The sequence below is a fragment of the Salarias fasciatus genome, chromosome 3 (genome assembly GCF_902148845.1).
Source record: "Salarias fasciatus chromosome 3, fSalaFa1.1, whole genome shotgun sequence".
In the NCBI taxonomy this organism is placed as follows: Eukaryota; Metazoa; Chordata; class Actinopteri; order Blenniiformes; family Blenniidae; genus Salarias; species Salarias fasciatus.
The window spans coordinates 8338126-8361127 of record NC_043747.1 but is presented as its reverse complement, the minus strand read 5'-3'; the positions used below and the strand labels follow the sequence as shown (position 1 = coordinate 8361127).

At 47.1% G+C, this 23002-nt stretch overlaps 3 protein-coding genes across 6 annotated transcripts; 1 reads left to right on the top strand and 2 right to left on the bottom strand.

The window, feature by feature from the left end:
* Positions 1–1127: 1127 nt before the first annotated feature.
* LOC115385395 (E3 ubiquitin-protein ligase TRIM21) lies at positions 1128–4502 on the top strand. Its single transcript, XM_030087378.1, has 9 exons — positions 1128–1193; positions 1527–1666; positions 1770–1868; positions 2276–2410; positions 2479–2604; positions 2674–2802; positions 3159–3237; positions 3379–3405; positions 3499–4502. The coding sequence occupies exons 1-9, from the start codon at positions 1145–1147 to the stop codon at positions 4029–4031; spliced, it is 1317 nt and encodes a 438-aa protein (XP_029943238.1). The 5' UTR covers positions 1128–1144; the 3' UTR covers positions 4032–4502.
* Positions 4503–6326: 1824 nt separating this feature from the next.
* On the bottom strand, positions 6327–17240 carry LOC115385362 (fibronectin-like). 4 transcript variants are annotated; one of them, XM_030087355.1, is made up of 11 exons: positions 17150–17217; positions 16995–17070; positions 13886–13974; positions 13134–13440; positions 12416–12658; positions 12039–12296; positions 11149–11415; positions 7445–7711; positions 6875–7141; positions 6697–6794; positions 6327–6589 (listed from the first exon to the last, which is right to left on the bottom strand). In XM_030087355.1, exons 2-11 carry the CDS (start codon positions 17029–17031, stop codon positions 6506–6508), a joined length of 1917 nt encoding a protein of 638 aa, XP_029943215.1. In that variant the 5' UTR covers positions 17032–17070; positions 17150–17217; the 3' UTR covers positions 6327–6505. The 4 variants fall into 4 exon arrangements, with proteins under 4 accessions (XP_029943215.1, XP_029943209.1, XP_029943220.1 ...); XM_030087349.1 differs by having other exon boundaries at positions 16995–17205; XM_030087360.1 differs by lacking the exons at positions 12039–12296; positions 12416–12658 and having other exon boundaries at positions 16995–17240.
* A 144-nt stretch (positions 17241–17384) lies between these two features.
* Positions 17385–22625, bottom strand: tp53 (tumor protein p53). The gene is made up of 11 exons (XM_030087391.1): positions 22501–22625; positions 21300–21428; positions 21159–21210; positions 20909–21070; positions 19671–19845; positions 19479–19591; positions 19285–19394; positions 19088–19212; positions 18907–18998; positions 18756–18826; positions 17385–18625 (listed from the first exon to the last, which is right to left on the bottom strand). Exons 2-11 carry the CDS (start codon positions 21383–21385, stop codon positions 18532–18534), a joined length of 1080 nt encoding a protein of 359 aa, XP_029943251.1. The 5' UTR covers positions 21386–21428; positions 22501–22625; the 3' UTR covers positions 17385–18531.
* Positions 22626–23002: the final 377 nt, after the last annotated feature.

The following is a 23002-nucleotide window of genomic DNA, read 5'->3' as shown; positions in this document are numbered from 1 at the left end:
TTAAATTCATCATTTTTTGCATTTATCGTTGAAGTTTTTGACTAAAAAAAAAAAAGTGAGATGTTTTGATTGTGTGTGTCGTATATGATATCCATGTAGGGGAAAGGGAGGTTTTTTTGTGTTATTTAAATTTTTTTGCATTTATATGGTGTTTCTATTCTGCGTAATCAATGGACTTTACATTAATGAAGACAGAAGGAACAACGAGTTTCTAAAAACAGCCACAACATTTAAATATGTGTGTGTGTGTGTGTGTGTGTGTGTGTGTGTGTGTGTGTGTGTGACAAGGAGGGGGAAAAGAAAGTTTTATTGCAGTGAGTCGTGCAATATAAATATAAGCTGCGTGTCTTCTCACACTGATAACTGACCAACTCGAACACAACCTTTACGACGGTTTACTCTGGAAAGGAGATGTGGCTGATAACAGTAAAGGAAGCAGTGTGTCAGGACGAGGGGCTTTCCGGGTGGAGTTTGCATATTCTCCCTGGATGGGTCCCTCTGGGTAACCATCCAGTTGGTTTCGCCCTGAAACTTCAGGAAGCCTTTCGTAACTTATTAGGAGTTGCATAACACTCCGACGCGGTCAATTGATTTTTAATCTCTAAAACAAAAGGCTGTAAATATCAGCTGTGTTAACAGTTCATGCTGAGTGTGTGACCGCCCGGCGGTGATACCAGGAGGACTATTGCTGCTGGAGGACGTTGGCTCGGCCTTCGCCCCCTGATGACCGTAACCGCGGCAGCCTGGGAAATCACGTCACCCCGCATTAGCCCCGCCCCGCCGTCCTGCCATCCCAGGTTGGCAGCAGGTCCAAAGGTCAGGGAGGACTCGCCGAGAGAGAAAGGTTGGACCAGCTGCGGATTCCCTTCAGTTTCACCTGCCTGAAGAGCTGCAGACACCTGTCCAGCCGAAGGTAAGACCAGCAGAGATCCTTCAGCTCTGATCATACTTTAAACCTTTAAACTCATTTATGTATATACAAATTAATATTTATCATCAGTAAAGCTATTTATTTTTTTTCTTTTTATTGATAGAATACTTTTATATTAGTGTATTTAATTGAATTGATTCATAATCTTATTTTTTTTTATTTTTTAAGGAAACTTTTTGATTTTGTGACATTTTCCTCTCCACAGTAAGAAACATGGCGACCTCTACAGTAAAGAAGAAGGGCATCCTTAAGTTTCCCAAAAGTAAGTTTTAGATTTGCTTGCTTCAGGTGGTTTTTCACAGAGTCCTCAGACCGGAGACAGAACGCTGAACTGATGTGTTCGAACCTCACATGGTCCATTTAACACTTTCCATTCACACCATTCATCCTGTGTGAGCATGAAACACTTCAAATCTCACAAAATGGTACAAATCTGAATATTTGATTGCACTTTTTGTCAGTTTTCGCTCAGTATCGGTGTCAATTAAATATTCAGAAGGTGAAATTGGATGAATTTGATTTGAGAAACATTGGAATGTTGTTTGTTCTGACAGAATCTCAGCTGAATCTCGTTTCTGATTCTCTCTCCGTCCAGAAGTGCGCAACAAGTATGAGAAGCGCACCGCCACCCAGAGCAGCACCATCGACGCCGTGCGCTGGGACATGCCCGACCTGGAACAGCCGTACAACTCGGCCCCCAGCATGGCCTTCAGCAGACACACCAGAGGGCCGCAGGTAGCCCACCCAGGAGAGAAACCCCACATTTTCGCAAAAACCAGAATTTTGAAAACGAAAAGTTGCTTAAATGCGTCACGTGTTGCGTTTTTTTCCCCCGCAGCGACGCTCTCGAAACTGCAGCATGAAGGAACTGAGCAGCCTGCAGGAGTGTGTGCAGTTCATCCACCACTGGAAGGAGCAGGTGGACCAGCTGTGTAAGGTACCAGCCCGGAACGAGGAGAGCCGCAGAGGCCAGTGAAGCTCTGCTGTTTGCTCTCAGTGTTTTCGTCGCTGGCTGAGGCTTCTGGGTCGAGTCCAGATCGACGTCAGCACCAAGAACAAACGACTACATTGATTTTTTTTTTTTTGGGTGGAATAATGAGGGAACATTGTGCTTCGGGTTTATGTGGTTAATCATTCCACTGCTGGTTTAATGTGTTTTTATCTAGGAAAAAAAAAAAAAAAAAAAAATGTTTTCCTGCATTTCCCCTCTGATGCGTCCAGCAGCAAACAGGATTTACGACCAGAGATACGAGAACTGGTGACCTGATTAACTTCCTGCTGATAAGTTGAGCGCAGCCCGTTCTGCCGGGATCCGCCAGTGTGACGGTGTGTGGTGTGTTTCAGCCGGGCTGCGGTCAAATCGAGGAGGCCGCCGGTCAGCAGGAGGCCAAGAGGTCGACGGGCCGGGCCCAGCGCAGCCTGGAGGAGAGCAGGAAGCTCATCCTGGAGTGGGCCGGCGAGCTGCGGCACGTCGACAAGGTGGGCGCTCCGGGCGGCGTTGGGGTTGTTTCGGAAAGACTTAAATGATTCGGCTCTGGCGTCCTCAGCTGCTGCAGGAGACGTCCTGGGCGCGCGACAGTCAGGAGCACGGAAGCGACAAGGGTGCGGAGGCCGCCCAGGAAACGCACATGCAGATCATGGAGTGGGCCAAAGAGCTGAAGATGGCCGCCGAGGTGAGGATTCACAGACAGAAAAGCGGGTCTGGTTTCCAGTCGGGGTGAACGAGCTGCCGGTGTCCGCAGAGCTGCGGCATGCAGAGCGAGAAGCTGAAGAAGGTGGTGCACCTGCTGAGCCAGAAGAAGAGGCTGCTGGTGCGCCTGGTGCCGCTGCTGGAGTTCATCACCTGGTCTCTGCTGAAGGAGGACGGCACGGTGAGGGAAATAACACCGCCATAAACCAGAGCTGACTTCAAATGAAAAATCACAGTGGAGGGCTCGATGCCGAAGCAGGTTTTATTGAAATCACACGTGAGCGGAGCAGCTCCAGTAATCAGGCTCTACGCTGATGATCTGCCGCTGTATTTATGGCTGGAAGCAGTCACCGGCCTGGATGGGGCTGATTGTGAACCTCAACACTGGCGTTATAAAGCAATCCCAGCAGCAGGAAGTTTGAAGTTTTTATTAGAATGTGCCTTAGTGAAAAAGAAAAAGAAAGAAGAAATAAAAATCAAAGATCACAGAGAAAATGGCGTGCAGGTGAACGACATGTTTTCTTCCGTCCTGTGCAGAAAACGATCCCACAGCTGTGGCTGCTGGTGAAGCAGAGGACCTGGAAGGCAGGGATTCCCAGATACATCCCAAACTCAGGTGTGTGACGTTCATGGAGACAACAAAATGTTTGGAAAAAGGACAAGAGAAATCACTTTATTTAGCGTTTTTAAGGTTTAAGTTAATGAAAAAGACTGATTGCCTCTCCAGTCTTCATCAGTTTTCTGTTTCTCTTTTCAGTTTGGAGTTGGATTAGCAGTGCAGCAGGTAACGTCCCCCACCTTATCAAACACACACACACACACACACACACACTATTCCCAGTCGTGCCACACTGAGCGGATCTACCGTCACTTGCAGCCGACGTGACCCTGGACCCGATGACCAGCAACCCGTGGCTGCTGCTGTCCAAGGACCGGCGCCGGGTCCAGGAGGGCCACATGGCGTCCGACCCGCCGTCCTCCTCGCAGCGCTTCGACAGCTGGCCCTGCGTGCTGGGCTGGGAGGGCTACGGCGCCGGCCGCCACTACTGGGAGGTGGACATCGCCAACGGGGGCTGCTGGCGGGCGGGGATGACCACCTCGGCCTCCAAGCGCCACGGCCACTTCCCCATGACCCCCAAGCACGGCTACTGGGTGCTGTGGCGCAGCGCGCGCCACCTCTACGTCTGCAGCAAGCCGGAGACGGAGCTGCCGGTCGGCCTGGCGCCCCAGCGCCTGGGCGTCTACCTGGACTACGAGGAGGGTCAGATCTCTTTCTACAACGCAGAGACCAAGTCCCACATCTACACCTTCACCGGCGCCTTCAGGGGGAAGCTGTACCCGCTGGTCGCCCCCATGGACGGACACACACTCATGACGATCCGGGCGCCGGACAAGATCTCTGCCAAGTGAGGGACATCAGGTTCAGAACGGCAGAGAAGTATTTGCGAGAGGACATTACAGGGGGATTTGTTTGAAACAGAACGACCAGAAAACCTCTCCAAGTCCGAACATGTATTCATCGCATTCTTGACGTTTTGATTTTGTCCTCAAAATGTACAGTTATCTGTCTCCAGATGCTTGTTTTTTTTATATAGTAGCTTTAATAAAGCAGCGTTCAGCCTTTTCAAAGCCTTTTTCACCAACGAACCTCGCTCAGTTCTCAGTTTCTGTTTTCCTCGTGAACACTTTCCTCTTGCATTTTGCACACTTTGGTGTGTGTGTAGGTGAGTTTGAGCCGGTGTGTAACTATGTGCGTGTGTGGTTCTGTGCCGCTCATCCCCCCCTCCCACACACACACACACACACACACACACACACATACTGTAAATACACGGAACAGATGAGTGTGTTTTCAGCAGCGACGACCCGAGTAGCAGGTTGGAAGGGTCATCAATAGCCACGCAGCAGAAACTGATCAGTTTGTACTGATGTCTCTGATTGTTGCGACGTGATAAATACATCTGTGTATATTGTAATAAAAGCACATTGAAAGCGCGAGCCAGTCTTTCTCTTGCGCCTGTTTATGTTCAGGCTCTGCAGAGGCCTGCCTCGGGTGTGTTGCTGCAGGGAGACACCTTCAGGACGGAGGGGCAGTCTGCAGGACCTGTGGTTGAGTTGGGCCTCGTGAACCAGAAGAGGCCTTCAAATATTTGACCATAAACTGATTTCAATATTTTCAATCACGATGGTAATTCATTAGAATAAGAAAAAAGCTTTACAAACTACACGCAGCAGGTAGAAATACCTTATAAGAGAAAATGAAAGTGGGGGGTATTCCCTGAAGAAAGTCCTGTAAACAACATTTGAACAACAGGAGTGAATCATCCCATGACCTCTCTGTGGGACATTCTGCAGTTTCGTATCACTCTTCAAATATCATATATACATAATAAAACGATGATTAATGAGACTGATGAACAACAGACTGGTTATGATCTCAAAGTCCACTTCTGTCGAGAAAAACCCAGATGCTGCCTGAGGCCCAGCATCGATCATTATTAACCCCGACATTAGACGTTAAGTGGTGCTAATGATATAAACCAAAAGATACGTCTTTCTGACAGGACATAAATTAAAGATAAACATGGTTTGATTTATCTTATAAAGTTTGTATTTATAAAGTGAAAAAAATGAACAGAGAAAAACTTCAAGAAAAAAATTGTAAATTTAGACACTAAATATAGAAACTTCCCAAATGTTGACCCAGCTGATACATGCCTCTATAAAACTGTCCTGATGCTGGTTTTTCGCAAGGATGTGACTGAATATGAAGTCCGGACATTCAGCTGTTTATAAGGAATTTATTCAAACGAAAACCAACTGGATGCTGGAGTTCATTACAACCAAGACTAAAAGGGAAGAAAAACATCAATAATATCATTAATAAACCATTAATAATCCACACTTCACCAAACAAGCCCGTCACCAATAATCACATTCTGTTCTATTCTATTCTACTGTATCAGTCAAAATGTGATCATCTGTAGGTATATATTCACTTGACTGCATTTCACTGTATTTGGCGCCAGAAAGCATCTTTAAATTGAACCTATTATGCTATTTTTCAGTCACGTCATATCGGTCACAGAAGCCCAAAAACATAGCACGGTATATAAGTTTGTTTGCCCCAAATTCGTCCTATGTTCGGAGTTTGACTTTGAGTTTGAGCCCTCCTCCGAACAGCCTGATTTTCACAGCCTACTTTATGGGATGTCCTTGAACACATCTGGCCACTACCACTCTCTCCCACACGGGTGGGTGGGGGGGGGGGGGGGGGGGGGGGGGGGGGGGGGGGGGGGGGGGGGGGCGTTTCAGCTGAAGTTTCAGTTTCATTTTCAAAAATGTGCTGTAGCGAGACAAGGAGGAAAAAGACAGTTTTAAAATTTGAACTTCTTAATGAGGCTACAACAACACATACTACTATAACCACCAATCTGGGCCCCCCCCCCCAAAGGCTGGATCCTCTTCCGGGGGAGGGGGGCGGGGTGGGGGGTTGTGCCTCCTGTCAACATTGACAAGAGGAAGATTTCAGAATTGCGTGTTTGAGTGTATATTTCCTTAAAATTGGAGGGCGTAATTGAGGGAGGTGACTGAATTTTTTACTTCTGGGGGATCATACAGAGGCTCTGGGAGGTAATATGACTGTAAAGACACCTTTTTAAAGTGGATTTTGCATAATATGACTACTTTAAAATGGGATTTATGTTTAGATTGTTGCCATTATCTAAAGGATTAGTAATAGTTTCATCAGGTTTGTGCCACAACAAAGAAAAATTTGACCATTTTAACAGTTGGGCCCGTTGAAACAAATTAAACTGTGTTGGACACCCCAGGTCTAACTGATTGCAAAGACTTAAGGAAGAGGAAACACATCAACTTTTGTTTTATCCTCCTGTGGAATTAATCATCTTCTTCTCGAGGCTCCATTTAACGTTGTCTCCCAATATCTTCTCAATGTGTGCTTTCAGCTGAAAAGAAAGACAAATCAGACCGCTTCACTCTCAAATCATCAACTGAACATGAAAAAGGAAGTTGGTCTGTTCCTGTCTGTGGCTGCTTCAGCTGACTTTCCTACCCGATTGAACACGTCTTCCCTGGTTGAGCTCTGGTCACACAGGAGAGGCGTGGCAGAGGAGCAGAGCATGGACAGGCTGATTTCTCTCTCCACGGTCACTGAGGAGGAAACACATGCAGTGGTTTGAGATTAGGGTCTGGGCTGCACCAGCGTCAAGTTTAGATCTTGAAAATCTCACCTGTGTAATCAGAACAATTTGCAGAGGAACTGTTTCCTCCGATGCCCATGGCGTGCACTGAAAAGTTGTACTTGGACCCTGATTTCAAGTCATAGAAGGTGTGGTTGGTTCTGTTGGAGACAGCAGCAGACCACCTGTAGTCCCAGAAACCAGAGCTGATGTTCACGATGTATGTGGCCCCAGTGAAGTTTTCGGGGGCCGTCCATTCAAAGGTGATCCTGTCTTTATCAGCTGCTGTGGCTCTGGCATCAGTAGGCGGCAATGGCACTAAGAAAAAAAGAAGACAAGACAGAAATGAAGCAGATATGTTCAACATTAACCTTAAAAGTCCAGGAAACACAAGTAGCGAAGGAATCAAAAGAACTTGTCGAATTAATTCTGACAAAAAAATCCTGGTCAAAAGCAGCTCAGTGTGGCTGTTGAGTCACTTATTTTCTCCACCATTGATAAGAGAACAAAGGCACATCCTGTGTTTGAGTTGTCATCCTAAGTGGAAAATCAAAGTCTTCAAAGAAACTGACGACAAGTTTTCATGAACATTCACCAGAATAGAGATCTTGAAAATCTCACCAGTGTAAGCAGAGCAATTTGTGGAGGAACTATTTCCTCCAAAGCCCATGGCATGCACCTCAAAGTTGTACTTGGAGTCTGGTTTCAAGTCATAGAAGGTGTGTCTGGTTGTGTTAGAGACAGTAGCAGACCAGCTGTGGCCCCAGGAGGCCGAGCTGATGTTCACGCCATATGTGGCCCGTGTGAAGTTTTCGGGAGCCGTCCATTCAAAGGTGATCCTGTCTTCATCAGCTGCTGTGGCTCTGGCATCAGATGGCGGTAATGGCACTAAAGAAAGAAGACAAGAGAGAAATGAAGCAAATATTTCACATCAACCTGTACTTACCCTTCATGTGTCTGATGCAGAAGGTCGAGTAATCACATGCTTTAGAAGACAGGTGTGAACACTCCGCTAACTTAACGAGTTGCTCCTGACTCAATTCCTCATTAAAAAAAAAAAAAACTCAGTTTGGATGTTGGGACACATCAATTTCTGCACAATTAATACATGAGCAAAGCAATGACTTCCATTGTTGGATCAGGCTCTACAGAGCTTTGTGAACATCACGTTCCATCTCTCCGCCACTCGTGAACAAGACCCAGAGACTGCACGCCTCTATTTGGGGCAAAGATTCTCCATCCACCCGGAGAGGGCAGTCCACCATTGTCGAGAACCACGGCCTTGGGTTTCGAGGTGCTGAGCATTGTCCCCATTGCTTCATACTAGGCTGCAAACCACCTCAGTGCATGCTGTAGATCCAACCCATTCCTGGGGAAGCAGAGGACTGTGAGCTCCCTACAGTTGGAGCACATCCTCCAGTCCCCCTTTTTAAATCGATTGACCACCACTGCGGTCGACTGATCCAGAGGTGTTCTCCCCGACCGATACGCAATGTCACACAGACGTGCAAGCCAAGACATTCCCTGTAGATCGGTATTCCTCGCAAATGCCAAGCTGACCAACCACTTCCATGACTTTAGCCTGGGTGATGGATGAGTCCACATCTGAGGCCTCAACCTCTGATTCCTCCATGGAAGACATGGCGGTGGGATTGAGGAGATCCTCAAAATATTCCTTCCACCACCCAGAAACGTCTCCAGTCGAGGTTAGCAGCTCCCCACCTCCACTGTTCTACTTCGTGTGATACTTAGCCCTCCAACGGGCTTCGCCATTGGTACTCTCCCTGGCGCCAGCCAATCACTGAGGCAGATCCGAAAACTGCCACACCAATCCCGCAGGCGCGGTGGCACACTCCCCTCACCAAGGGGATATAATAAGTGTGCGCCCGCACAACTTCCTTCTTCTTTCTCAGCCTCGAGACTGATCTGAAGCTATAGTCAAGATTTCAAGACAAGACAAAGAACAAGAGAAGACATGGACAAGCCGTCCCAAGAAGAGTCGCCATCCGGCGTCGGGCCATTTTACTGCCGCGGCTGCGGCACGCCGCTTCTCGAACAAGACCGCTACGAGCGGTGCTTCACTTGCCTGGGCTGGCAGCATCAGCGCCAGCAGACTTCCTGCCCTTCCTGCCTCGCCCTCCCGCTCGAAGAATCCGAGTGTCGAGCGGCGTTTATGGGCGTCGTTTCACCGGCTTCCGTTGCTGATGAGACTAGCGCTGACCTCGCCGCCGTTCCTGCCGGCACAGCGTAACTTTGCACTCAGGCTAGCAACCCAGTCGCGGGCTCGGTCCCGGCCTGCGGTGCTGTGTCTCGCCGTGCCATCATTCCAGGCCAACATGCAGCGTGATTGGTGTGCGCCAGGGACGCGGTGAAAGGCTACCGTGAGTACTGCTGTGTTCACGGCTGGCCGCCTGTCTTCGGAGTCCCAGTGATAGAGGACTCCGTGAGGCTCTGCCTGTTACCCACCTCCACTCCCTGGCCCGGCGGAAAGGCTGTGCTGCCGTCTGAAAGAGACAGGCGCATGGCTGCCTTCCTGGACCGCGGTTATGCTAATGGCAATCAGGTGTTCACCTTAACTAACAATATGACCTTTCTCCAAGGCTCCATTGATAAGCTCTGCCAGGAGCGGTCAGAGCTATCACTGGAGGACATCGAGGAGATCCAGAACACGGATGTGCCGCACCACCGCCATCAACAGAGGTCGCGCCATGGCAGCGCCCAGCTCGGTATGAGACATCTGTGGCTTGGTCTCTCCTCCCTCGCGGAACGGGACCAGAAAGGTATCTTGGGGCTCCCCCTTTCCACCTCTTCCCTCGTCAGTCCAGACATTTAGGTGATCATTGAGGACCTGGAGGCGGTGGCCCGAGGCTCGCAGCAGCCCCGCTGCATGCTGAACCCACCGCGAGGAGGAGGTCTGCCCTCTGGGATCCCGCCGCACTTGGCCAGAGTCGCCCAGCTGCCCACTGTTCCTCATCCTCCCAGGGCTCCGACCAGCTGAGACGGTCCCAGGCTCCCGAGATGGAGCACTCTGTCTACTCGCCCCTCTGTACCTGTTGTGCGTGACAGACACACGCCGAGCCTGGAAGAGTTTTCTCCCTCCCTCCCTCCGCTGTCACATAAAGCAGAGTATCGAGGATACTCGGAGGCCCTCTGCCGCTGTCGGACGTAGAACTCCCAGGCCACTCGGGTCGCTGGGACAGCAGTCACTCCCCCCGCTACACCTAAAGAGCGCAATTCTTCCCCCAACTCTTGCACGCGCGCCGCTCCCTCACGAGAGGGGAGCGTCACGCTCAGCACCGGACCCCCTCGCTCACATGCTGGCTCTCTCTCCTACGGGAGCACCTCGCCGTGTGTTGCGGAGCATCAGGGCGGCCAGTGTGTGCGGTTGTGCGCCCTGAAAATGTTGGCGATCTTCAGCAAGTTCACCGGTTTGCGCTCGCGTTGCTAGGGCGAGTGGAACGCAGCTGTGAGTTGGGCCTGCTTGCCTTCACGCCAGCGGGACAAGTTCGCCGGCTGGGTGTCCTTCAAGCTGCAAACCCATAGGTGGGCATGCACACTGTCACAGTTGAAATGATGGGATGTGCCTTTCAGACGCACCGATGCAGTAACGACACTCGGTGGCGTCTGGCCTCTTTTAGTTAGTTGTTGGGTTCTCTCTATGGAGTGTTGACACTTACCAAGGAGTTCCTGTAATCTTTTTGCCCTTCAACTCTCAGTGACGACGGGGCTCGTGTGGATACTACTTTTATTTCATGTATGAATCAGTAGTCGCCGTACAACAGGAATTTGTAAGGTTGGTGATCTTTTGTTTTGTAATAAATGAGCGCAGTGTAGAAACCCCAGACACGTGTGAGTGTGCACTTTTGGCTAGCTTTGCTCGCTAACACATCACCAACCATGAAGCACGGACCCAAATCATTACAACACACTCGTACAACTGTAGCTACGTTTAGTAACTATAAATTACCAGCTTTGGTGGAGACCTGCTTTCCCCTCCTGAGGAGAAGGATTGTTTGCCAGAATTTCCTCAAGCCTGACCGACAGTCCTCCTCCATGGAATCCCCCAACTCCTACCAGATCTAAATTTTTTCCTCCACAGCTGCTCAGGCTTCAGCCTGCTTGGTTTGTGGGTACCTGTCACCTGTTTTCTTGCAGTCATACAGCCACAGTCAAAACTCTAACCAGCATTGCAGGAAAAATGAAGACAGTGTTAAAAAAAAAAAAAAAAAAACTATTTAGTCAGACTCCGCTTTTTGATGAAAAACAGTGAAATATGATCATTTTTTAAAACACATTAGTGTCACATTTAGATCATTAAATCTCACCTGTGTGAGCATAACAATGTGTGGAGGAACTATTTCTTCCATTGCCAATGGCGTACACTTCAAAGTCGTACTTAGAATCTGGTTTCAAGTCATAGAAGGTGTGCCTGGTTTTGTTAGAGACGATAGCAGACCAGCTGTGGCCCCAGGAGGCCGAGCTGATTTTCACACTGTATGTTTCCCATGTGACATCTTCGGGAGGAGTCCATTCAAAGGTGATCCTGTCTTTATCAGTCGCTGTGGCTCTGGCATTAGAAGGTGGAGATCGCACTAAAGACAAACAAAAGATAAGAAGAAAATGAAACGGTTATTTTCCACTGACTGTCGTTGAGATCCCTCGGATCCCTTCCGACCGCTGGCTGCACCAAGAAATTCCGTCCACAAACATTATCGACACCACCAGAGTGAGTTCAACTCACTGCTGGCAAGGCAGACCAGACTCCTACTTTGGTCATACAGAGACAAGACGGCCCTTACCAAAGTGCCTAGGATTCAATTCTCCCAAAATGCACCCGTGTATGCTACACCCGCGGAGCGCGAGATGCAGGCAGTGTTCCATGCACAGGTTTGATGAACCATAGCGGTCCTCAATCAAGTAAACTCCCCCAAACTCGCAACCTGCACGGTGCTCTCTGAAGCGCCGAGGGGGAAGAACGTTCGGAGGCAATGTTGCTGAATAAATTCTGTGTAATCACTCTGAAAGAGCCAAACTGCTGTCACATGATTCACCAATGATTTCTGCTTCCGCTCACGATTAGTGGGTAGGGAGTGGTTTACTGTTGGAATAGATTCCGAGTTCTGATTTGGAAACATCGTCGTTATGTCTGAATGTCCTTGGGACCGATCTGGCCAGGTAAAGCTCGTAGTTTTGAAAGAAAGAGACACAAACTCACAGGTGTATATGATTGTGTGCAACCCAGAATGTTTCCCATATTCACTGACAGCCAAGACCAACACTATGTAGCGGGTGTCACTCTCCAGTCCGACCAACGTCTTCTTGGTGTCGTTCAGCCCGACAAACTGTTGAATGGTTCTGCGTGTTAAATACAGCACAGTGAAAGATGAATACCGCCCCCTCGCAGGAGGGTTCCAACTTGCATTCAGGTGGTTGTGACCTGCGGTCACCATGAGGTTTGAAATCCTGTCTGGAGCTGTGGAAGAAACAGAAAGTCAGGTTACAAATAAAAAATCATCCATCTTCATTACTGCTCTGTCCTGTTCAGGGCGCTGGAATCAATCCCAGTTTCAGATAACGTGTGTTGTTACTCACGAGTGTCGAAAGTGACAGATGGTAGGTATAAAAGTCCAGAACACTTGAGGGCAGCAACACGGACTGTGTATTTTGTGCCTGGTGTAAGGCTGACCAGATCCCATGTTAAATCCGTGGTATTCAGTACACGTTGAGAATTGAGAAGCACCTCATAATGGCCGACCGACCCACTGGCAGGTGGCCATGTCACAGTGGCATGGGTGGAAAATATATCTGTCACACTGATTTCACAACAAAAACCATCTGTTGGAAAATAAAATGAAGCTTGATGATTGGTAAAGATGGTTAAAAGAAATAAAACACAGGGAAGGCAGGTGGCATCATGCACAAGATGTTTCAACATATTGTTTAAGGAACAATGTGTATTTGTTTCACCTTTTTTTTGTCTTTTTAACCAGGTGAGTAATTAATAACACAGCCCAGTGATGACGGCCATGACGGTCTGACAGGGTTATCAACAGACAACTGCATTCGTAAAATTAATGACAAAATCAGATAATACACAAAACACATAAGAAATCCAGATTTATTATGTCAGTTAGATTTGAGATTTTTTATTACAGAGAAATTATAGTTTGATGGTCAAAAGAAACCGAGATTTATTTCAAGCTGCTGGTGCCGCAGATTGGAATGAAAATGTCCATGTTGCTGTGGTCACTGAGCTGGTGTTGTTTGCGCAGTTGTCGACTGTAGCAAGCTACATTTCGTTTGTACTTACCATCATAACAAATGGAGGGCAGAGGCTCCGAGCAGTTCTCCTCAACCCAAAACTCAAAGTTCAACATCGCCACGCATGAGTCCTCGGTGTCATTCGGCACAGGCCAACCAGGGAACCATTTCTGGAAGGTGAGGGGATCTCTGTTGGCCCAGTGGGTCCAGGGAACACTGCTGGAGTTCATGGTGCCATTCCTGGAGGACGACAGTTCCTTGCGGAGGCCGATCCAGTAAACAGAGGATTCACTTAAAGGGTGAGAGCCTTGCTTGATTTCTTCGGGAGTCCCAATCACCAGGTCTGTATAGCAGTCCTGACCAGACAATAAACCCTGCAGTTATTCCTCAAATCAGCATTGGATGGTCGGAATCTGATTTCTGTGTTCGTGTACATTTCAGGACTCCCTCGAAAATGAGATGGCAAGCTGCTGTGGATCTATTTCAACTGTTGATCGTGAATAATCTTTTCACAAGCTGTCACTCTCCTACAGTTCATCACCACCAAACCCAGGACCACAGCAGAAGCTGAGAGACGCTTCTCAAACTTGAAAAGAATAAAAGCTTTTCTTATAAAGACCAGGAGATGATGAGTGTATCGACCACGCTGTCCATGGACATTCATCTAAATTCAACAAAGCCTGAAGTGGGAAGTTGATATGGAAGTTTTCTATCCAACAACTACAACTGCACTGATTGTTACATTTTAGAATGTATTCTTTCAGCAGTTCTACATAGTTGAATGATTTTGGACGTATATACCTGGCAGTGCCTTCTGGCATCGTCCCAGGATCGTCGTTCAGTCGAGACATGGTATCCTCTCCCTTCGGCGCCGAGCCTCGTCAAGAGAACTGAGGATGAATGCAAACCAGACATTGTTCAATCAGCCAAACAGTGAAGAAACCATTTCTTTTTGCAAGTTCTCTCACAACCAGGAGATCCTGAAGAGTCACTGAATCATAGATGAGGGGCTCCTAATGATCTTCACAACCGTTTTTTTTCTGTTGTTGTTGTTGTTGTTGTTGTTGTTGTTGTTGTTGTTGTTGTTGTTGTTAACCTGTCCTGTCCAGCATGGAAGCAGCAGGATGGAGGTCAGGCTGCTGTGAGGTGCCCGACAGATTTGCTCTTCCAAGAGGAGCTTAGAAGTATTAAGCCCCTCTTGATGACATGTTTTCTTACTTTATTTATTTTGAATAATGATAAATGATATTGCTGACAGGGGGACAGAAAGACCAGTAGAGAGACGGAGAATGAAAGAAACGAACAAGTGAACAGACAAGCAAACAAAAAAAGAGCGGAGAGAAGGAAGAGAGAGCAAAGAAACAGCTTTCCTTCAATTAGTACATGTGACAGAGGACATCCTATCGACTATTGTTAGAGAACATAGCTGGTAGTTATCTGGGACGTGCAAACTGTGGATCCAGGTATCAAATTACAAACCAGGGCATCCAGACAGGCCTAATACAGACAGCCATTAGTCTAACCCACCACAAGACAACAAGGTGAGTCCACATGCAGAACATGAAGAGAGATTAAAGATCAGCGTGATCATGCAAATGTGACAGGGATCATGCAAATATGAGCTCTGACCCCTGAGAAGACCAGAAGGGCCCAGACGACCGCCGGTCATCCCAGAGCCCAGATCCGAGCCACTCCCCCACGCACACGTCCACTCACCGGTACAGATGGGGGCAGACGAGAGACCCGGCCGGGACCCCGGCGGCCACGGGCCCCGGGTCCCAGGGGACCAAGACCAGAAGGCACCAACTCCGCCGGGCACAAGATGCCCAGAGCAGGCAGAGCACGCCACCCACAGCCGCCGCCCCACCCCCACCTCCCACAGCTGCAGACAGATATGCACCCCCAGAGCCAGCAGCTCCCCAACCCATAGCCGGCCCAGACCCCGGGCCTGTGGGGAAACAACCGGGAATGATGTCTGGAGGGAAGAGAACTTCCCCCCCAGAGGCCGAGTCGGCACCCCCGCCACCCAGGAGCCCCACGGCACCAGGCCCCCTGCACCAGGACCAGGGCGGTCCAATAGTATGTGTCTGCAGAGCCGGAGGCAGCACTTTCAGGACCGCACGGTGAGGACCGCGCTGCGCCCCCTATCGAGCCATAGTTGAATAACCGGAGACCGCACCGTGAGGACCCACGCTTTAGCATCCCAATCGAAACCAATTTGAACAACCGAACAGCACCGCGAGGACTGTTTTTTTTTTTTTTTTTTTTTTTGTCTTTTCATGTGTCACAGTAGAGAAAACAGATATATCAATTTAGCTGCATCACTGTTGGTGGTGCTCCTGTTGCGCTTTACATTGACTTCATAGTTAATCGTTTCACCATCCCATTATGTTATTTTGTTGAGGCATTTATTTTTAGCACTCATATTGTTAATGTAGGATTATTCTTCACCGTCTATTGGACATCCTGTGTCATGTTATAGCATTATCCAGAATAAATCTAGTAAAGTACATGTTGTCAGGTTCTAGGATTAGGCCCAATTCATGTGTAGTTGTGCTTGTAAAATGATCTAAAAATGTTCATTTCTCCTTTTTTGAAGATCCATACAACAATTCAACAAGGGCCATCGCTGCCTACTGACCAGGTGCAGCTCTTGTGATCACTGTCCATTCTGCAGCTCCACTTTGTTCCAGCCAACAACACTGAGTAAAGTCAAAGCCCATTCGGACAGCCATTTTAAAAGAGCTGTTATCCGTGAATGTGAGGTCTTCAAACTATTTCTAATGAAATACAAAAGGTGTAAAAAATGTTAACGCTATGACCCATGAACGAATGCTAACAATTTAGTCAGTAGGTGGCACTCACTTTTTGGCATGAAATGTTTACAATTAAAAATATATTTTGCCTTAGTGAAAAGGTGAAATATGCACAGTTTATTGGATATGTCGATGCTATGTATACTTATGTATGTTTATCTTTCTCTGCATCCCTCAGAATGTGAGGCCACAGATTTTGCAGCAGGAGTCGGCGCCTCATTTATTCAGTTTTGTTTATAAATGTATATAAAAAACATATATATATATAAATGTGTCTCCAGAGTTGTCCTTGTTGAGCACCTCCTTTCGCCTTTTTAAACTACCTTGTTTGAAATGCAGAGATATAATTCCATATGATTTCCATAATTCTTCAAATGGCAGTCTTAGAAACCAAGTGATCAATATAAGCAATATTTTGGTTGAAATAACCTTTAATGTTTATCCTTTTTTTTTGTTCAAATAACGTTTGTAAATTACATATAAATCTTACATGTATGTTATATCGTTAGTTATCTTACTGTTATAGAAATCATGGTCCTGACAGAGCGGTCCTGACGGTGCGGTTGTTCAACTATAGCTCGATAGGGGGCGCTAAAGAGGGGCCCTCAAGGTGCGGTCCTGAAAGTTCTGCCTCCGGCTCTGCAGCGGTAGCCTTCTCGGGCGGTCAGCAACCATAGCCAGAGCACCCCTGGTCCAAGAACCGTATTCTTGATTTTAACGGACACATTTGTCCTTTCATGCCTTTCCACTTTGTCTCTTGAGGTGCTTAAACACCAATCACTTAATTTGAAAACCATGAAATTCATTAAAAATGGAATGTGTTTCTGTCTGGGGATTTCATACAGTAAAATGTACATGTTCTTTGGTTTGTTATGAAAAAAGAGAGAAACAATACAACGATAAAGGTAAACCTGGTTCTAATATCGTTTAGAGAAAAAAAAAAATCTTCCACCTCATTTCATCCTATGACATTAGAATCTAAATATTAGCGTACATGAATGATTGTTTGACCCATTTTACAGTTATGTATTCATTCTCAATCTATTCGAGACGCCTGTACACACCGCACGCGTGAAGAGAACACAAGAACTCACCCCAGCACAGTAAAACATGCACTTTGTCCAGCCTCATCAGTTTTTCGGTTCCTTGTTTCACAGCACTGCGGCAAAACTAAAAATAAAAGTTACATGATTCAAGCTACAACTTTGAAATAACAGAGGAAATAGCCGTCGTACACAGACCGACTCACTCCGGCTGCGAATGTGTCCTCTGTCGCCGAGCGTCACATTTAAAAGCAGCCGACAGGTGACAAGCAGCTCATTTGACAGACTTTACAAGGGTCTATTCAACTGAGAGGAAATGTCAACAAATATGTGTAGCTTTGCATCCTCACGGCGCAGATGCAAAATCTCTTACAAAGGAAGGGCTGTGATGAGACGCTCCAGGAAGACAAGACGGTAACAGAACACACGCACGCACGCCGGTCAACGTGAGGCCTTTATTTGTTTGAAAGCTCGTTCGCGGTTACAAAATGGCATATTAGTATCAAAAGAGAACGAAATACGACGTCAAAAGGAAAAAAAAAAAAAAAATAGACAAAATTCTTGTACAAAACTAAGCGGTCAAAATAATCTCTAAATATACGGAAACAGAACAAAGAAATGCCTTCGAATACATTTAGCGGCAGTGTACAAATAAAGTGGTCATTCGAGCGCTGGTAAAATGACAATCTGCTCTGCGGGTGAAAGAACAGCAGCCAGGTCACAGCCGATACGTCTCATCGAGTCATTCTATCGATTTAAAACTCCGAACGAGTCTTGTTGGCACCTTATAACACTTTGGTCTTCTTTTGCTTTTTTAAGAAAAGGTCCCGAACACCCAAACAGCCATCGCGGTCAGACGGAGTTTCTGTGAGCTGCTCTCGAGGGTGATCCAGCCAAACCCTCCCTCTACAAAACCCCCGTCTACCAGATTACAGCTTCACTGCGACCCAACACACCGCTGAAAACCTACTTCTACGTGGAAGTAGGGGGGGAAAAAAAAATAAAGGAAAAAAATGTATTTACACTTACAAAGGCTCCGTGAACAGAAACTGATCAATTAATACCATGTCGTGCTTCGTGCATTTATTGATGAAGCTTATTGGCGTTTAGAGTTACAGTTTATGAAAAGCTCACACTGCACGTGGAATCAGACTGAACGGCGGGACGATGGAGCCAAACGTCCATTCAAGTTTGCATTTACACAGTTTAAACGGCAGTGATAATGGCAGTGATGAGACCAGGGCCTTTTTACAATACAGGAACCGGACCCTGATCTGAGGAAAAACGCTTAGATTTTTCATTAACCTGAACAGAGCGACTTCAACAATTAAAAATGAGAAGCTGAAAGAAAATCCCTGCCAGAACACAGATGGTTTCATGCAATAATCTACCCTATCTAGAGAGGAAGGAAAAGGCTCCTGTGTCAAAAACCTGACTTTACATGATTCAATCCAAGCTTTATTTGTTGGAAGGAAAGTAAGAAAAAAAAAAACAGTCAGTCGACACTACACAGTAGCACTGATCGGGCCGGATGATGATTCCAATATATCAAAAAACAAAACCTGAAACAAAGCTCGAGCGTTTGATCTCAGTCGCTGTCGCTTCTCTCTCCTCTGTGCAGGTGGCGCTTCCCGCTGGACGGCTGAGGAGCCTCTTGCTTCACCACCTTTGGCTTGGTTTTACTGTGAAACAGAGAAGATGAGTGGATTTCTGGAAACGAATCATAAAGACGGCATTCTGTGTGGGTTTAGTGGAAAAGACGGAGGCTGATCCACTCCGCTGGACGACCCTGAAGAGAGCAGAGCAGCTTACGTTTCCTTATCGAGCAGCTCCAGTCCACTGTTGATCTTCTTCAGCGTCTCGTAGCGTTCGCGCCCGCGGACCTGCAGCGCACGTCAGACAGCAGCTCCTCAACAACCAGAACGAATCCCCAAGAGCTCCGGCGGCTGCGCGGTTCACTCACCACCAGCGTGAACGTCTCCCGGTCCTCGTCCTCGGCGCTGGAGGCAGACTTGGTCTTCTTCGCGGAGGTGGTGTCGGGAGCAGGGGTGCTCTCTGGGAAAACGGGGGAGAAACCAGGAAGTCAGACGGGAGCAGAGGCTGGAGGCGAGACCCCCCCCCCCTCAAAACGAGAGAACACGCACTTCGCTTCTTCAGCTGCTTGGTGCCGTTCTGGCTCTTGGCGTGATTCTCCTCCTCCGTCTTGCGGTCTCTCCCCGGGCAGGCGCACACGCGCACCTCGAAGCACCTCCGGCCCAAAACCAGGCCCCTGGGGAGACGGCGAGACGAGCGTTAAGACCAGACCGGATCATGGCTCGACACGCGAGCTGCGAGGACTCACTCTGGAGTCTCCAGGGTCAGGATGGTGAGGATGGGCCTGCGGTTCATGCCGCCCATGCAGGAGCTGTTGCACATGAACGTCAGCAGGATGGTGGTCATCTCCGAGCCCAGCTGGACGCAGAGAGAGCGCAGAGTTTCAAAATACGTTCAGGCGAAGCCCCTCCTGAAGAGAACACTTGCATGAAGCCGTCATACCTGCGGGTGCTCGTACGGGACGGTCACGCTGTGCCTTTTGGTGTGCACGTCCTCGAAGTACTGAGCCCTCTGATTGCCCTCCACCCTGATCAGATGGCAGCGATGCTCCACCGCTGAAATCGAGACACATCGGTAAGCGCTGGAAACACTTCAGGATCAGTTTTCTTCCCTTAGTGAAGCAGTGTGACTCACTGTCTTCGTTCTGGTGGTGGGGACATCTGCGCACCACGTCGGCCACGTGCTCGGTCTTCTTGTAAACGGCCGTGGCCCGGAGGACGGCCCCCTGAGGAGGCTCCCTGCTCACCAGCATCTCGATCGGGTTGGTTTTTGCAAGCTGGCAGTAGAGTTTATTTAAAACCTCCGAATACTAAATGAAAACAGAAGGAAAAAGTTTATTTTAAACAACAAATCAACCGAAAAGTGACAAACAGAAGCGATACCATCAACAGAAACTAGTCCTTAAATTTAATTCAAACTACTTTTCCTACTCCAAAAGACCAAAAAAACCTAAAGGATTCGCACATTTCTATTTACTTTCCGATTTAAACCTCTTAAAACCTGACTTACGTTGATTTTTAACCCTTTCTGTTCTGCAGGAAGCCAGCGCAGGAACATGTCCCGTCATGTCAGAGCCGTGCTTTACAGCCAGGCTGCAGCTCTCCCACGGAGCAGGGCGCGAGTCACAGGAGGCGGGCGCTTCGGGGCAGACCACCCTAACCTCTACCCGGCCGGCCAACCGGGTCGGACTGACGCGTGATTCACCGAGGGCAAACGGACGCCATTGGCTCCTCAGGCACAGCGACTCAGTTCAGACCTTAGACTTCAGCGAATCGGCACAGTGAAAAGGATTCCACATGAACGCCACCAGGAGAGATTCCAATGAATGGATTTCTTAGCCGAGCAGAAAGGTAAGACTTTCACATTTTGGCTTTTTCACAAACCTTTAAAAATGAATTAGATGATAAAACGTTAAATTTAATGAGTGAAAAGAGCTTTTCTCCAGAAAAACCTTTTAACTTCCAATCTTTAAATGTTAAAAAAAACTTTCTGAGAAAATTTTAATTATAACTCATTGAATGTAAATGCTCTATCAGGACTAAAAGTTCTATAAATAGAAAAATAACATTACGAAAAGAAAAGCAACTCGGATACAACTCTGTCTAAAGCAGAGGCTGAGACGAGACGTCTGCTCCCTGTCAGGTTTGGTTGAATGGAAATCCACCTCGAGGCTCACGGAGCGTTAAAAACTTCTCTTGTGTTAAATACAGATTCATGTCGCCTTTGTCCAATATTAATCACAATAAATTAGACAATTTAACCTGGTATATAAATGTCAAAAATTATTTCCACTGCAATGATTGGCCGTTAAAAAAAAAAGTTAAACATCAACATGCTGCCAGATGACAGATTGAAAAAAAAAAGAAACGTACTGTGGAAGTCACGGACTTGGCGGTTCCTGATTTCTGGAACCGAAGCTGGAAGCCAAACTCTCCAGCGTGGTCGGTGGTCACAGGGACAGTGGAGGACGAGGAGGTGTAGGCGGGCGTCTCCATTGCCATGTCGAAGAAGTTTCCATCAAATGCAGGATCAAGCTGGAAAAGGGAAAACATTACACTCGCATTTAGCTCGACATTATAATAGTATTATAAATTTCTGGTAACTGCTAACACTCGTTCTCACCAGCATGTCCATCTGTCCCACAGATGGGATGGTGGAAATAGATGGAGTGATTCTGTGACAACAAAAGTAGACCAGTTAACATTTTCAGGATATAAACAACTGTATTTAAAGTACTAAATAAACACACACACAGATACATACACTGACTGCCACAGCTCCTGAAAGGAGTCCTGGCTCAGAGGCAGGCTCTGGCTCAGGTGCAAGTTTTCCAAGCTGCTGGCTTCCATCCTTTTCCCTCCCTTCCCACAGTGAGGTGATGACGCAGGCGTGCTGAGGGGCAGAAAGCGGAAGTAGAGTTCAGAAGTGATGAGGTCTGCAATATTTCCAGGTTTCCTTCTGCTCATTTACTCTAAATGACAGAAAAGCTTCGTCGATGTATATAAAAGTATAGATTTATGCATTTCACTGTGAAAAACAGATACATTCAGACGAGTGAATTAAATGTTTATCCCTCAATTCAACGGAGATCATTACAGTTTCATTTTTCCAATGTATAAAAACAAAAACAAACTTAAAATGATGATATTAAAGTGCTATACTTTTGTGTAACGTGATTGCAGCTGAACAGATGAATGGGGTGCGATGTCTAATTTACTATATAAATAGTAAAGAGTAAATAGTCCCGACAATTTCAACTTGAATCCCAACACATGTAAACAAAGAGCTTCAGATTGAATAAATGAGGACACCAGGATTGATAATGGTATAAAAATCTGAGATTTACGTTTTTATTAGTGAGATATAAGAGAGAAAACAAACCGAACATGTGAAAAACACTTTAAAAGAAGAAAAAGAGAAACGCTGCTTGATGTTACCGAGACTCTGCTGCACTCATGTTGTCACACAAGTTAAACTAGTTTAGCCACTACAGGCCACTTAGCGCCAAAGTTAACACGTTAACGATATAATCAATAATCCTTGGACCACGTTTTCAAGGGAATATCGATTAATCAATTTCATTTAGCCAAACTACAGGGGGGGGAAAGTTTCACATTAGGTGGCGCCCATTTTCCGGGGAGAATGAGGCCTGCTCTATTTGAATGGAGCTAGCTTAATCCGGGCGGTGAGTCGACATTTTCCCCACATTTACTCGATGAACTAACTACGGTGGCGGCCATGAAGAGTTTCCAAGCACACAATCAATGAGAGTGCGTAATGTAAACGGTGAAAAGTAACTTACTTCAGGCGATTTGGGATGCTAGCCCGAAAAGCTAATCACGTTAGCACAATATCTCGGAAATCGACCGACTGGCCTGTCGAACTGCGGTATAACTTTCCCCCCCACAGACGACCAGAGGTCGCTTTAAGTTGTTCTTGTTATCATGTGTGACAAAGCGGCTACCTTGGATCCTCGCTGTCGCTGCTCACTCGAGATGAGTCACCGTTAAAGCTCCGCAGAAAAAGCCAAGAAGCCAAAATATTTTGAGGACGACCACGTTGCGTTCGTTCATGGGGATTCCCGGAGGACGGAGGGGGAGGGGCGCTAAATATGGCCGCGTGTCGTCCAATCAGAGAGCGGGCAGGTGTTCTGACGTCAGCGCCAAGGTGCATTCAATAACAATGAGAATCATTGATATTCACACAAAGTGCATAAAGAGAAAGTTGCGGAGGATTGAATTTTCCTGCATCTGTGTGTCACTGATGAGGAAAATACAGTTATTTCCACACAAAGTCTTTAAATGGCACGATATTAAGATACAGTAAGAATGTGTTCCACAATGTTAAAAATAGATTAATAGGAGCTCCTGAAGGCAACACGATGACATCATGAAATAACGGGAAAACGAGTCAGCAAGTTAGAATTTGTGTCATTAGAGAGAAAAAAGAGAATTTGAGAAAAAAAC

Coding starts and splice junctions, on each gene's coding strand:
- tp53 (XM_030087391.1), bottom strand. CDS start 21,385: ATGGAAGCCAGCAGCTTGGAAAACTTGCACCTGAGCCAGAGCCTGCCT. Junction 19,592..19,670: donor CCACCACCAGAACGAAGACA/GTGAGTCACACT, acceptor TCTCGATTTCAG/CGGTGGAGCATCGCTGCCAT. Junction 19,395..19,478: donor TCCCGTACGAGCACCCGCAG/GTATGACGGCTT, acceptor CTCTGCGTCCAG/CTGGGCTCGGAGATGACCAC.
- LOC115385395 (XM_030087378.1), top strand. CDS start 1,145: ATGGCGACCTCTACAGTAAAGAAGAAGGGCATCCTTAAGTTTCCCAAA. Junction 1,194..1,526: donor CATCCTTAAGTTTCCCAAAA/GTAAGTTTTAGA, acceptor CTCTCCGTCCAG/AAGTGCGCAACAAGTATGAG. Junction 1,667..1,769: donor GACACACCAGAGGGCCGCAG/GTAGCCCACCCA, acceptor TTTCCCCCGCAG/CGACGCTCTCGAAACTGCAG.
- LOC115385362 (XM_030087355.1), bottom strand. CDS start 17,031: ATGAGGCTGGACAAAGTGCATGTTTTACTGTGCTGGG. Junction 12,659..13,133: donor GCCCTCCATTTGTTATGATG/GTAAGTACAAAC, acceptor ATTTTCCAACAG/ATGGTTTTTGTTGTGAAATC. Junction 6,590..6,696: donor GGGAAGACGTGTTCAATCGG/GTAGGAAAGTCA, acceptor CTTTCTTTTCAG/CTGAAAGCACACATTGAGAA.